The sequence below is a fragment of the Otolemur garnettii genome, unplaced genomic scaffold (assembly GCF_000181295.1).
Source record: "Otolemur garnettii isolate 467f Iridium unplaced genomic scaffold, OtoGar3 scaffold00003, whole genome shotgun sequence".
NCBI classification, from domain to species: Eukaryota; Metazoa; Chordata; class Mammalia; order Primates; family Galagidae; genus Otolemur; species Otolemur garnettii.
Window position 1 is genome coordinate 43,113,402 of NW_003852398.1, and position 14,909 is coordinate 43,128,310.

At 44.3% G+C, this 14,909-nt stretch overlaps 1 protein-coding gene across 2 annotated transcripts; it reads right to left on the reverse strand.

The window, feature by feature from the left end:
• Window positions 1-5,207: 5,207 nt before the first annotated feature.
• Window positions 5,208-13,896, reverse strand: IL4 (interleukin 4). Of its 2 annotated transcripts, XM_003782330.1 has the most exons (4): window positions 13,762-13,896; window positions 13,436-13,483; window positions 8,139-8,315; window positions 5,208-5,309 (listed from the first exon to the last, which is right to left on the reverse strand). In XM_003782330.1, the coding sequence occupies exons 1-4, from the start codon at window positions 13,894-13,896 to the stop codon at window positions 5,208-5,210; spliced, it is 462 nt and encodes a 153-aa protein (XP_003782378.1). The 2 variants fall into 2 exon arrangements, with proteins under 2 accessions (XP_003782378.1, XP_023371162.1); XM_023515394.1 differs by lacking the exon at window positions 13,436-13,483.
• Window positions 13,897-14,909: the final 1,013 nt, after the last annotated feature.

The window sequence follows — 14,909 nt, forward strand, 5'->3', positions numbered from 1 at the left end:
AGTGTATCTCTTTGCTGCCGTAGCCCATTCTTTTATTTATGTACATCTCTTCTGTATTAACTACATACCTGCATCATCTCGAATAGACTGTCCTTGTAAAGCTCAGCCCCCTTCAGGAGGGGTAAATGGAAAATGGCAGTGCATGCAGCCTGGTGAGGGCCGTGGTAAAGGCTGGTGAACAGTGAGCTGCCATATGGGCATTCTTCCCTCACAGCTAGCTCGGTGACTGGCACGTGTCTTCCTGACCAAATGGTCAGAAAAAGCTGCTTCTCAGGGGAAGTGCTGTTTTGAGGTCTTAAAGCAGTTTAGCATGTGGGGAAAGGCATTCCATATGGCAGGAGTAACGTGAGTTTGGATGCCACGTGCGTGGATGGTATGCTTGAAGTAGGGCAAGAGGGTGGGAACATGTGAGCCTGAAAGGGAAAGGGTAGACCAAGATCCTCTTGTGGAAGAGTTTTCTGGAAGCAATAGGAAGCCACAGAAAGATTTTAAGTGGATCACTCACATTGTGTTTCAGAAAAACAACTGTTGGAAAGATTGTGAAGAATTAGGTGAGGGAGCATTTGGGATAGCAGATGATATACACATCTGTGTCCTGGGGGCTGAAATAGTCCTCACCCCTCTCAGCTATTTCTCTTGCTCTCACGATGGTATAGACCAAGGGAGCAAACCTGTCATGTCTTCCCTGTATTCACATTGCCTGGTAGGTGCCTAGGTGTGCGGTGAACACACAAAACATGAAAACATACTTCTGTTTGCTTTAACACTGGCTATCAGGAAACAAGAAGAAGCAGACAGCTTAGAGACTGAAAGTTGGACTGAGAAGAAGTTGACTGGAAGGATGGATTAGAAGAGAGGTGTTTTAGAGTGCTGAGGAGAGAATGTCTGGATGCATAGGGGCAAAAAACCAATGTAGGTGATACTGGGCATGACAGCTAACCAGGGGATTTTGGTATTCCACTTGGGAATGGAAGTCCAACTTGAGTTCCTAAATTGAACCTAGAAATAAACAACAAATCAGCCCTAAGACTAGAAAAAGTGCCTGTTTGGCCCTCGGTAGAAGTTGGTAGGAACTGAGATGCTAGCCTTGTATGCTGGTAGGCCAGGCCATGCTCTGAGAGAAAGCTGTTCGCTGTACTTGGTCTTGAGATTCTCCGTGCCCAGATGATTTGGACACTCTGAAAGGCCAGTTGAGACAACATGTAGAGGAGAGTAAAGAAAAATCGAGGGCAGGCTTAGTGGCTCAGACACACTAACTCCAACAAGACAGTCTCTGTTAATGTTTTTATCAGAGGCCAGCATTTCTTATTGTGGCCCAAGAACATTTCGATAAAAGGCATACAGCCGTAGATTTTCCTCACTCATTTGTCCAATAAATATTACCTACTAGATGCCAGTTAGAGGTATCTATTCCCTGGCAAAGGTGGAGGTAGCTGACAGTCAGGAGGGAGTGGCTCAGCCTTGCTGTCAATGTCACACATCCCTTGTGCACAGAAGAAGCATGTTCCCTGGAGCAGGCATGAGTTTTTTAAACTTATGGCTGAGTTTTTTAAACCTATGTGTTTTGATGACAAGCATTTAACTTTCACTTCATCCTGAAGGTTTATTGCTCACTGCTATGTGTATCCTCAAGTCATGTTCTCTCATTCTGTTGTTAAATTCAAAGTCTCACTGTTGGATGTTTCCATTTATAGAGTTCAGAACTACCTGTCTGGGAGTGCGTAGCAATGTTAGTTGCATCTTGCCCACCACCGCTTATCTCCTGACAGATCTACTTAGAGCCTGCACGTGTCCTTTACATGGCCTGTTCTAAATCTTTCTTCCTGACAGCCTTTCCTTTACCATCCTAACCTCATACACGAACTAACCCACAACTCATATCCTGTGGCAGACTACAGCTCACATTAGCCATTGAATGCAAATGAGTCTCAATCAAAGAAGAAAGGAAATTAAAATTTTCAGCGTGTATCTTCTCCGATTGGCCTTAGAAGCCTCCATGACTCTTAGTTACATATCGCCCTTGGCATGCTGGTATTTTATGTGGGCAGGGTGAAACTGGCTGTGGTCAGGGTGAGACTTTAAGCTTTTGATTTATTCTCTTATTTTAAAAGGGTTAAAAAAGATATTACATATTTTGGTGTAGTTTTAGTACTAGTATTAATTTTCGTCACATATGTATAAGCGAGGATGAAGGGAGAGTGCTCGATCACTGTTACTAGATCCGTATTCCTGCAGAGAACATTTTCAAAGGCAAGTTTTAATGACTTGACACTTGGTTTTATTTTCTTTCCATCTTTAGTTTCTTTTAAATAAAAGCTTTATTGATATATAATTCACATTACTATAAAATTTATCCTTTTAAAGTGTACAATTCAGTTGCTTTCTGTATTTTCATGGAATTGTGCATTTATCACCACCAATGTCAGGGCATTTTCACCACCTCCAAAGGAAACCCCATCTTCATCATCAGTCACTCCCTATTCCTCCATCTCCCCCATCCTCTAGCCACCGATATTCTATTTTTGCCTCTCTGGATTTTCCTGTTCTGAACACTTCCTGTAAATAGAATCATCCCATTTGTGGACTTCCATATCTGGATTCTTTCACTTAGCATAATGTTTCCAAGCTTTATGCATTTTGTGGCATGTGTCAGCCCTTCCCCTTTTTATTGGAGTGTTATCGCTGAATAACACTCCATCATATGGGCACTGCCTCTAGCACGGTGGTTACAGCACCCGCCGCATACACCGAGGCTGGAGGGTTCTAACCCAGCCCAGGCCCACTAAACAACAATGACAACTGCAACAAGAAAATAGCCGGGCATTGTGGTGGGCACCTGTAGTCCCAGCTACTTGGGAGGCTAAGGCAAGAGATTCACTGAAGCCCAAGAGTTGGAGGTTGCTATGAGCTGTGATGCCACAGCACTCTACCAAGGGCCACATAGTCTCACATAGTGAGACATTGTCTCTAAAATAAATAAATAAAAATTAAAAACACTCCATCATATATGGGTACCACATTCTGTTTATCCGTTCGTCAGTTTGGACATTTGGGTTACAGCTGCTTTTTTACTATTACAAATAATGTTGATATGCATATATTTGTATAGGGGTTTTATGTGGACATATGTTTTCAGTTCCTTTGGGTATATACCTAGGATTGGAATTTCTAAGTCATAAACTATGTTTAACCTCTTGAGAAACTGCCAAACCATTTTCCAAAGTGGCTGCACTATTTTCCAATTGCACTAGCAGTGTATGAAGGTTTCAGTTTTTCTACATCTTTACCGACATTCATTCATTGTCTCTTTCTAATTTTATTTTTTAATTTTTTTTTTTTTTTGAGACTGAGCCTCAAGCCATCACCCTGGGTAGAGTGCTGTGCCCTCATAGCAACTTCCAACTCCTGGACTCAAGTGATTCTTCTGTCTCTGCCTCCCAAGTAGCTGGGATTACAGGCGCCTGCCACAATGCCTGGCTGTTTTTTGGTTGCAGCCATCATTGTTGGTTGGCGGGCCCAGGCTGGATTCGAACCCACCACCTTAGGTGTATGTGGCTGGCGCCTTAGCCACTTGAGCCACAGGTGCTGAGCCATAATTTTAAGAACATTTTATCCCCTATGGATATGGTCACACAGAGACTTATAATCAAAAGCCAAGTCCCTAGTCCTACTTCAATGCTCCTTAGTCCGAGTTCCATTCCCAGCAAACCATTGTCCTTTTTTTGTTGGTTTTAGTTTTTCCAGTGATTACCATCGTAATTCCAAAGATTGCTTGGTTTATTGATTATTGGGGTTTTTTCTTCACTTTTTAAATAAAAACTTACAAATATATATAAAAGCAGAATAGTATAATCAGTCCGCATGTAACTATCTCCAATCATCAATTCATGACTACTTTTACTACCTATATTCTGATTTATCATCTTTATATATTACATGTTGATTTCCTTATTCTAAAATGAGAGTTTATGTAATTTACTACTTCCAAATTATTTATTTATTTTTGCAGGTTTTTGGCAGGGGGCTGGGGCCAGGTTTGAACCTGCCACCTCCCATATATGGGGTCTACACCCTATTCCTTTGAGCCACAGGCCCTGCCCCCAAATTATTTATTTATTTTTCTTTTTAATTTAGTTTAATTTTTAGAGATAGAGTCTCAATGTCACCCAGGCTGAAGTGCAGTGGTACAATCTTAGCTCAAAGCAGCCTCAAACTCTTGGCCTCAAGCAGTCCTCCTACCTCAGCCTCCTAGGTAGCTGAGCATACAGGTAGGAGTCACAGTGCCCTACTTCCAAATTTTTTATAGTAAATTATTTTTAGTTTAGTTCTATTGCCAGTACAGTTTTGAATAAATACTTCTATCTCTTATTCTTGTTCCCTGAACCTTAGTCAGTATTGTTTAACTGGCCCCTTTTCTGTCTAAACTGGACACACCAGTGCCCTACCTCTCTTTCTTTGTTTCTGTTTTGCCTCCCAGCCATTTTTAGCTATCCCTTTTATAATATCAGGTGATAGCCTTTGCATTCTGTTCTCTAACCATTATTAAGTCTTCTGTTCTTTGTGTTAAGGTTGGTTCTAAGACTTGAGAATCAAGGGAATTTACATTATTATGGTGAGTATTGTTCAGTGTAGAGCCATGGAATGTGTGGGGGTTACTTATTTTTTCTACAGATTCAATATAACAATCCTTGTGTCAAAGAAGAATGTTCTAAGTATCCAGTTGATACCTTTCTTATTTTTTCTACAGATTCAATATAACAAATCCTTGTGTCTTAGAAGAATGTTCTAAGTATCCAGTTGATACCTTTTATTTTCAGATATATATGGTAGTCAGTAGGACTCATGAACCCAAACTCTCTTACTTACATTTTTACAATCTTGTGTGGCTGTGTACTTTTACAATTTTCATGTTGTGTGGCCTTGCATTTTTATAATTATCTTGTGCATTATGTCCCCAACCAGAGAGGGAACCCCTTGAGAGAGAAGTGGTCTTTCGCATTTTGTTCCCACAACATTTGTAGTCTCCCAGTGAATTAAATAGGTTTTCCTAAAAGTTGCAAACCATAACCTCATTTGTCAAGTAAACAAAGCCAATACTATTAAATGCCATTGCTGTTAGATTTTACATATACTTTATTTTATGATGCATTATAAATATATAAATATTAAAAAAATAAAGCTATTAAAAACTCATAAATTAAAAATATTCAGCTCCAATACTTTGAATATTTCTCTTTCATGGTCGTCTTTAGCCTTTCCAAGAAGTCTTTCAGTGTGCTCTGCATGGCGTCATTCACAGGACAGTATCTCTACAAAAGAAACAGTCATCAGCTTGCATTGGCCAACACTTCAATTTTTCTGTCAGGCCGTCAACTTGACAAGCCTGCTCTGGCACCTGCCACCTGAATAATTGCCAAACCAGGGCCTCTAGTCTGGTCTGATTAGGAGTCTGACTGTGCCACCAGGCTGGCAGGATTTACCTGTTTTGGCACTTGCCACTTAAATTTCCAGAAATGGTTATTGCACCACCATCAGGTATCTGCCTTCAGGGAATGTGGTGCTCTCTGGAGATGTATATCACAGCTGGGTGCTAGTCAGAGGGAGAACCATGACAATGTAGGCTCAGACATCCTTATTGCCAGGTGTTCGGACCTCTGAGACAGATTCAGTTGCATTAAATGGCAGCACCAGGGTCATTAAATGGCCCTAACAGTGGAATGTGTGCCGGATACCTACCACCACCAGGCCACTGCTTCAGTTGGAATCTCAGCTATACTGTTTATTCATTGCCTTGCCAGGAACAAACTACTTAATTTATAAAAAGCTCCAGTTTCTTCTTGGTAAGTGAGAACAATCCTTTGCCTCCTTGCCTACTTCATAATGTAAAAGAATTAAAGGAGAGAAGGTGTGCTGTGGCAGGGCCCTGTTCTTAGGTTTCCTTATGAGTGAGGCAGTAGGCCCAGCAGGGGATGGATGTCCTTGCTCTCTGCTTAAGCCGGCTCCTCCACTCCCTGTTGGGTAACATCCACCTGGCTGCGGGGACTTCTGCCTTCTAACTGTTCTCCCTCTTTTCTTTTCTTTTCTTTCTTTCTTTTTTTTTTTTATAGAGACAGAGTCTCACTTTATCACTCTTGGTAGAGTGCAGTGGAGTCACAGCTCACAGCAACTGCCAACTCCTGGGCTTAGGTGATTCTTCTGCCTCAGCCTCCCAAGTAGCTGGGACTACAGGCGCCCGCCACAACGCCCGGCTATTTTTTGTTGCAGTTTGGCTGGGGCGGGTTTGAACCCACCACCCTCAATATATGGGGCTGGCGCCCTACTCACTGAGCCACAGGCGCCTCCCAATTCTCCCTCTTTTCTATATCATCAATTCTCCCTTCTCCCCTGGATCATTTCCAGTGGTGTATTAACATGGTAGATACATACCCTGCCTTAAAAGAACTTACTTCCCTCACCCCCTACCTGCCTGTCAGCTGTTGTTCCATTTTCTCTGCAGCCTTATAGCAAACGACCTCAAAAGAGTTTTTCCTGTGCTCACTGTCCCTTCTTTTTCCTGTCTCCCATGCCATCCTCCAGTGAACACAGACTCTCCCCAGCCTCCTGCACAGCAGCATCACGGTGACCTCCATCATGCAGAACCCAGTGACCCTTCTCAGTTTTCATCTCACTTGACCTTGAGGTACATTTGATGGCATTGATCACTTCTTCCCCAAAGACCTTCTTCGCTTGCCTTCTGGGCCACCACACACTGTCCAATTTTTGCCTACTTCCCTGGCTGTTACCCCTCAGTCTCCTTTGCTGGCTCTTCCTCTTCCCAACCTCCACGTGTTGGAGTGCCTCCAGGCTCAGCCCTTAGACCTCTCCCTTTCACTGTCATCCAGACTTTAAATAGCATCTGAGGACTGTCCATGCAGTGCAGGTTCTGATCTCGCCCCTAAGGTCCAGACTTTTCTAACCATCTTGTTGACATCTCCACGTGGCTAAACCATAGGGACCTCACATTTGCTATGTGCGAAATTGGAATCATACTTCGATTCCAATAGTCTCCCCTTGTGAGCTGTAGTACTCTTGATTAATCGACCTGTTTGGATTTTGGCTCAACCTCCAGCCCTGCTTTGCCCCCCAGTCTTCCATATTTCTGTAAATAATACCAACTCTCCCCAAGGGGGTTCAGGCAGGAACCAAGAGGTCACCTTTCACTCCTCTATCTCTCACCCCTCACACCCAATCTGTCAGCAAACCCTTCTGACTATTTCTAGTTATATCCCAAATCTAACCACCTCCACTGCTCCTACCATCATTTCTAGCCTGGCTCACTGTGGGGGCCTCCCAGCAGGACATCTTGCTTCTGTGGTTACCTCTGTTCAATCTGTTTACCACACAGTAGCCAGAGTGATCACTTTTAAGTCACAAAACAGATCTTAGTCTTGACCTTGCTCAAAACTCTGCAGATGTTTCCTACCATACTTGAGGCTGAATCTAAAAGCCTTGTGTGATCCAATCAATATCCTACAAAAATCCCTCTCGTTCACTCTGCTCCAACCACCCTGCCTTCATGCTGATCATTGAACACATGTAGCTCATTTCCACCTCAGGGCCTTTGCACAGCTGCTCCTTCTTGCCTGGAATGCTATTTCCCCAGTTAGTCATTGGCTTGCTCCCTCTCTTAATTCAAATATCTGCTTAGATAATGTCACCAGCTCCTAAATCAGCCCTGTCCCCTGTGACCTTATGTTTATTCCTATATTTTCCGTCATAGCACTTACTACTGCCGGACGTCAGATTACGTGTTTGTTTTTCTAACTGCCCCATTAGAACATTCTCTGAGAGCATTCCACTCTGCCTGATTGTCTTTAATGCTGTATTTCCAGTGCCTGGAACTGCACTGGGCACTTGCAGAGCTTCAATGAGTATTTGCTGAACGAACAGGTCAATTAATCAAGAGTACTACAGCTTATAAGGAGAGACTATTTTTAAAAGACAGGGTCTCACTCTGTCCCCCAGGCTGGACTGCCTCAAGCAGTCCTCCCGTCTCAGCCTCACAAAGTGCTGGGATCACAGGCTGAGCCACTGCACCTGGCCGGGGAAGAACATTTAGAATGAGATGGCTGTACCTAGGATGCGAGCTGCCCGCTTACCGAGTTTGCCAGGCTGCACAGGTTCCTGTCAAGTCCTTTCAGGAATCTGATCACCTGCTGGTGACGGTAGAGCTGCTGCCTCTCAGTGGCACCCCTGCACGGTTCCTTCTGGTGGTGACTGTAGACTTGCCGAAGCACAGTCGCAGCCCTGCAGAATATTTCCTTCTCAGTTGTGTTCTAGAAAGAGAAATGCCACAGATAGCCATGCGCTTGCTCTATTATTTTGAACACGAGAGGGATATTTTTCCTCCTGATTCCTTCTTTCCAGGAGGACAAATGGGGAAGGTGAGTTTGCTCGCTTGTGGATCCGTGTTTAAGTATTCCACTGACTGAAGGGTGCCTGTCGTGGTCCCAGACATACACAGCCTCTCCCAGTTACCACAAATGCAGCAACCTTCCCCTCAGGTCTTCCCAGTTTCTTTCCCCTTGGAGGGTTTTGTTGAAAGGGCATGTGACTAAAGTTACCCCACCAGGTAAATGGCAGGGTGGGGACTAGAATACAGGACCCCTGTCTTTATAGCTCAGATCTCTGTCTTCATACCCTGTGAGCTATTTTTCCCATGGAAAATGCCCACAAGAGCTTGTTCTGATTCTTCTCTCATTCCCACAAGGTTTAAAATCCAGCTTTCCCCTAGAAATCCTACATGTTTGTTGAATAAATGAACAGCCATCCTTTGGGCTGAACACTGCTACTATGGGCGGCACTCTGCGTTCTGCCCCGGCTCCCATGGAAGATAGAAATCTGTGTGGAAGTTCATGATCCAAGCGAGAAGGTAAGATATTTCCCCATACAGCAAGAGGTAAGTGATCAGGTCAGGCTGAGGTGTTCCAGGAGTCTGGTCTGGGGAGGTCAGGGGAAGCTTCTGAGAGAGGGTGTCATGATCTGGACCTTGGACAGAGCTTCTGTAGGGGGACTTTGGCCTCAAGTGCACAGTCAGAGCCCTGTTGGAATGCTCGCAACTCTGATGTGGCCCAGCCACATGGCTCTTCCTGGGAACATTGGCCTTACAGCAGTGCTTTTCTTTTTTTATATCACTTGAACCTGTAGTTAAATTTACACAGCACACTTAAATTATGTTGATTATTAAAAAAGGAGTGAAAAAAGAATATGTTTACTGTGCTTTGAACTTCTTTTGAAAATAATTTAATTAATGATCTTTAAAAATTTTCAAGGCACACAGGTTGAAAATCACTGCCTTAGACTAGAACAAGTGGGAAACAGCTCTTGCTGGGAACTTAGGAGAGGAATGAATGATGCCTCAGTCTGAGCCAGGCCTGGCATGAAGACCAAAGGCACAGAACCTGGAGAGCAGTCTCAGCTCGAGCCAGTTCAGATAAAGAAAGCTATCTCTAGCCTCTGCCAGGACATGCTCTAGTCCACCCTACTCAAAGGGTGGGCCCTGGCCTAGCAGCTGGGATGTCACCCAGGACCTTGTAAGGAATGAATCTCAGGCTGCATCCTAGACCTGCCTCCTGAATCAGAAGTGCAGTGACAAGATGCCAGGGGATTTATTTGAGACACACTGTCTAAGCAGCTTTTAAGTTCTTATGGTTATATACTCTTCTGATGATCAAGCAAATATACGTCTGCTATAGAGGTCACATATACTGGGCAAAAATGAATTCACTCACTCCAATAGTCAGAGACAACTACAGTTAATATTTTAGTAAATATCTTTCCATGTTTTCTTTATACTTCATCTTTTTTTCCAAATTGACATCAGCTGTTAACAAAGTTTTATAACTCTTTTTACACTTAACATATACAATGAGTTTTTTTGTTTTGTTTTGTTCTGAGACAAAGTCTTACTATGTCACCCTCAGTAGAGTGCTGTGGTATCACAGCTCACAGCAACCTCAAACTCTTGGGCTTAAGTGATTCTCTTGCCTCAGCCTCCCAAGTAGCTGGGACTACAGGTGCCCACTGCAATGCCCAGCTATTTTGTTGTTGTAATTGTCATTGTTTGGTAGGCCAGGGCTGGGTTCCAACCTGCCAACCCCGGTGTATGTGGCCAGTTCCCTAACTGCTAAGCTACAGTTGCTGAGCCTACAATGAGTGCTTTCTTAAGTCATTCAATAGCATTTAAGAATATGGTGGTGAGAGCTGCATTAGACACCCATTGCATAGTTATAGCATAATTTCCCAATCCCCTATCATTGTAGTTTTTTGCTTCTGTAAATAATGTGGCTATGAGTGATCTGTGTAAATGTTTGTGTTCATCTCTTATTAATGTAGGCTAAATTCTAGAAGGGCATTTCATGTTGTAAGGTTCTTCTGAGAAGATCTAGACTGAGCACCACAACCCCAGACACAGAAGCTTCCCCCTTCCCCTTGCTGGGTTTGATGTCCCAAGGCAGGCCCAGTGGAAGGACATTAACTTAATAAACTGCCGAGTCACTCCTGATCTCTAATTCTAGTAGGAAATTTATCTTATTTATTTATTTATTTTTCTGAGAAAGTCTCACTTAGTCACCCTGGGTACAGTGCCATGGCGTTATAGCTCACAGCAAACTCAAACTCTTGGACTCAAGCAATCCTCTTGTCTCAGCCTCCCTAGTAGCTGAGACTACAGGTGCTCACCACATTTCAGGCTAGAGACAGGGTCTTGCTCTTACTCAGGCTGGTCTCAAACCTGTGAGCTCAAGCAACCCATCCACCTCAGCCCCCCAAGAGTGCTAGGATTACAGGCGTGAGCCACCACCCCTGGCCTCTAGTTGGAAATTTAAGAGCAGTTCCAGTATATCTGGGCTCTGGAAGTCAAGAAACCTCCCACCCAATCACCACACCCCTCTGGGCTTTTTGGGTGAGTCCAGGTGGGGCGGACAAGGTGGTGGTGAGAAGGACACAGCTACCTGTGTATCAGAGGTGGGCAGATACAATGTTACCATAGAGAGAACAGTGAGAATCTAGAAGACCAAAAGAGGAACCACTTTGCTTATTTTCCCACTGAAACCTAGTGAAACTTTCCTGAAGCTTTGGCTTGGAGTATAGAAAACTTAAACTACCTCTTAGTTTTGATCACATAAGAAATATACTGGCACATAATATAAAAAATAACCCTCTATACCAGGTGCAGTGGCTCACACCTGTAATCCTAGTACTTTGGGAGTTCAAGGCCAGGGTGGGTCCCTTCAGCTCAGGTGTTCAAGACCAGCCTGAGCAAGAGCAAGACCCTGTGTCTACTAAAAACAGAAAAAACTAGCCAGGCATTGTTATGCACACCTGTAGTCCCAGCTACACAGGAGGCTGAGGCAAGTGGATGGCTTGAGCACAAGAGTTTGAGGTTGCTGTGAGCTATGACTTTACCCAGGGCATAGAGTGAGACTTTAAAAAAAAAAAAGAAGAAAGAATTCTCTAAAGATATTATTCAAAAGAATAATATCTTTCTAAAGATAATTAGGATAAAATAAGAATTGAAAAGAGTTGGCAGCAAATGGGAAAACTTTAAAGAAGTAATTTTAAAGGCAATTTTAGTTAGAGGCCTTAACTTTTAGTTCCATTGGTAAGGCAGCAAAAGGATGCCCTTCCTTCTATGCCACCCCTGGTTCCCCCTGCCTATCTGACTTCTGCTGAGTGTGCCCGGCAGTGGCTCCGGGAGCTCACTGTGGCAGCCTGGCTGACCTCACAGCTCAGAACTGCTCAAGGGGAGACTCCAAAGGAGCACAGTCAGCGCTGGCTGACTGAATTGGGGCAGAATTGGAGACGATGAATGCAATACTGAAAGGTCTGGCTTTTCACGGTCCTAATGGAGGCTGGGCAAGAACCAAGGTAGAAGTCCAACAGAGTCACTGCCACAGAAGAAATCTTCCAGTCGGCCCTTTCTGACAGTCCCGTGAGGGACAGACGTCCTTCCGGCATGGGCTTTTAATCAGCTATAAATCTGACCATAACACTTTCCACTGACTCAAGAGATGGATTCCAATCAACCTTCAAATCACCTCCAGGATCACTTTTGTATCTTCGAATGTGGAAAGTGAGGTGCAAAGAAGTCTGAAGACTTACCAAGGGCCCCCCAGCCAGTTGATGGCAGAACTGGGCTAAAAGTGTAAGTGCCAGGCCCTTGGCACTTCCTCAAGGCTGGTGTCTACTAGAGCTGGTTCCTTCCCTCACCTTTGTTAGAGCCTTCTTAGCAGAGCAGCTGGGCTCTGGAGGACCCAGAGCAACCCTAGTAGGAACCGTCTGGGTTGGAAGGACCTGGAGATTTTATATATATGCATAGATTATATGTGTGTTAAACACACATATATTTGTCCTTCAGAATCTCTTCCTGTTTAAGACTCCCAGGATAATCTTTGATGAAGTGAGATAATACAGAGAAAGGCCTGCAGAGCAGTTCTCCTCATGAAGTAGGACGGGCCCTATTCTGCGGCCTGCGTGCCAGGGTGGGACCCAGCCCACCAGCCCCCACCCCCAAGGCTTCACTCCTGGCCAAGTCTCCCTTCTAGTTCACGTGGAAAGCAGGTAGTTAGGAGACCACTGGTAAATTGAGGCTTTGGGACTTTCATTCTCAGTCGTGTGTTTCCATGAAAACAGGAACTGAAGTGCACAAATCTATCGATAATGGCTGCAGTCATGTGTTTGTCAGAGAAAACGCACTATCAGCTGTCAAATCTATCTCCTCCCACTGCAGATAGGGGGCGGGGGTGAGATGGCACAGCAGCCCCAAAGACAGGTGCCCAAGCAGCCAGAAGCAGGGATGTGTTGGACTCTGACCTGCAGGGCAGGCAGACAAGGCTGGAGGGGTGTTTGGCCAGACAGAGCAAGGGGAGGGTTTCTGGATGGCCAGCCCCAGAACCCGGAGGGTCGTTAGGTGACCAGGCTGTGGAAGAGGAGGGGCTCTGGTGATACCTTTTCTGTTGCCATAGGAAGTCTCTTAGACAAAATGAAAGCTCCCTCAACCTGTGATCTCAATATCTGTTCTTGTGAGAGTATTTGGTTTTTCAGAAATGTATGGGCCAGAAAAATTCTCTCATTCAACAGGGATCTAGTGAATGCCTCCTGAATCCCAGGTGCTATGCCAGGTAAAACCCTAGAGAGCTTTTCTTTGGCCAGGATCAAAATTTGAATTACAAAATCTAAACTTTCTATTACACATCTTCTAAATCAAGTGAAACCAGAACCATCAAATCATGCTTAAGGGTAAAGATCAGAATTCTCATCCTTTGAAAACATTTAACACATTATAGTCAATTTGCGCCTGCTCGTTTTCAAGCAAGTTTCACGTTCAAATACTTGTGGATGGCTCTCCCCTCCCACGCCACCCATCTGCCAAACAGACCACAGGACAGCTTCTTACCTTGGAGGCAGCAAAGATGTCTGCTACGGTCAACTCGTCGCACGGAGTCTTGGCCCAGGCAGGAATGAAAGAGAGCAAGAGATAGAGTTAACCTCTGACTGGACAGACAGAAGCTTGATGAGCACCTTTCACTCCCTCCAATGGAGAAAACTTCCTACACTCCCTCAGAAAAAAGTGTCGGGAAGAAGTCTGCTGGCTCCCAGCTCCGCTACCAAGGACCAATACCAATTTCAACTTCTCTAGCAACTCCTGTGTTCTTTTCATGGTCTAGAAATACCACACCTCCACCAGGACCTCTGGAGAGATGGTGCTAGATAGGTACTCACCTTGTTCTCTGTGAGGATGTTCAAAGCTTTGATGCACTCTTTTAAGACAATACCGCGTTTGTGTCCGTGGACAAAGTTGCCAGTACATGCTAAGAGGCAGAGCAGAGAGGGGATCAGCTGGGAGGTAAGACCCATTAATAGAGCTCTATTCACGATGAAATCTAAGACAATTAACTTATCAGGAGAAGCTAACAAGGCAATTCTCGCAAAGATATCTCTATATATAGATTTAAAATTGCTGAAACCAAGGGAAAATGAGTTTACATTGGAAATTTTCATTACACCAGATTGTCAGTAGCTGGGGCCAATCAGCACCTCTCTTCCAGGAGAAAAAAAAAGTCCCAAACAGGTAAAATGTTCCTGTGAAATCAGACCAATAGGAAAATGAAACCTTTTTTTAAAATTAACTACAAAGTTTCGGCATAGGAAATTACACCCTAATTTGCTCTTTAGATTAATCTTATCAGCTTGGGGGTTGCTGCCGGCTTTTTGCTTTGCATAGAAGAAAGAGGCCACAGGTGTCCGAGTTTGTTTTAGTGCAGGCCTCCTGGGGAAAGATAGAGTAATATCAAGAAAGTTTGACTTGAATAGTGTTTCAACCTGGCTTCTTCCAAGTACGGGTGGTGGCATCTTGGAACCTCTCCTGTTATGGAGAGATTCCTGTTCTTTCTTTCTTTGTGCAGGAGAATAACGGGCACAGATTGTCTCCTGTCCTAATGCTGGGACATAATGTCCTTCCCAGTTTAGGGGTCTGGAGGAAGACAAGTAACATCAGGTGGGGCCTAGCTGGAGTCCCATCAGGTCCGTAAGGTCTTTGCACATAGGAGGCCCTAGACCAGGTGTGTCTATCCTGGGGTTTCGGGAATGACAACTTTCTTTCTGTTGACTATTTCCTCTGGGAATGACCACATTTTTGTTTTTGTTTTTGTTTGTTTGTTTTTGAGACAGAGTTTCACAGGGTAGAATGCCGTGGTGTCGGCCTAGCTCACAGCAACTGCAAACTCCTGGGCTCAAGCTATCGATCCCCTTACCTCAGATCCTCAGTAGTTGGGACTACAGGTGCCGGCCACAACACTTGGCTAGTTTTTTCTCTTTTTATTAGAAAATAATACTCTTGCTCAGGCTGGTCTTGAGCTCCTGAGCTTGAG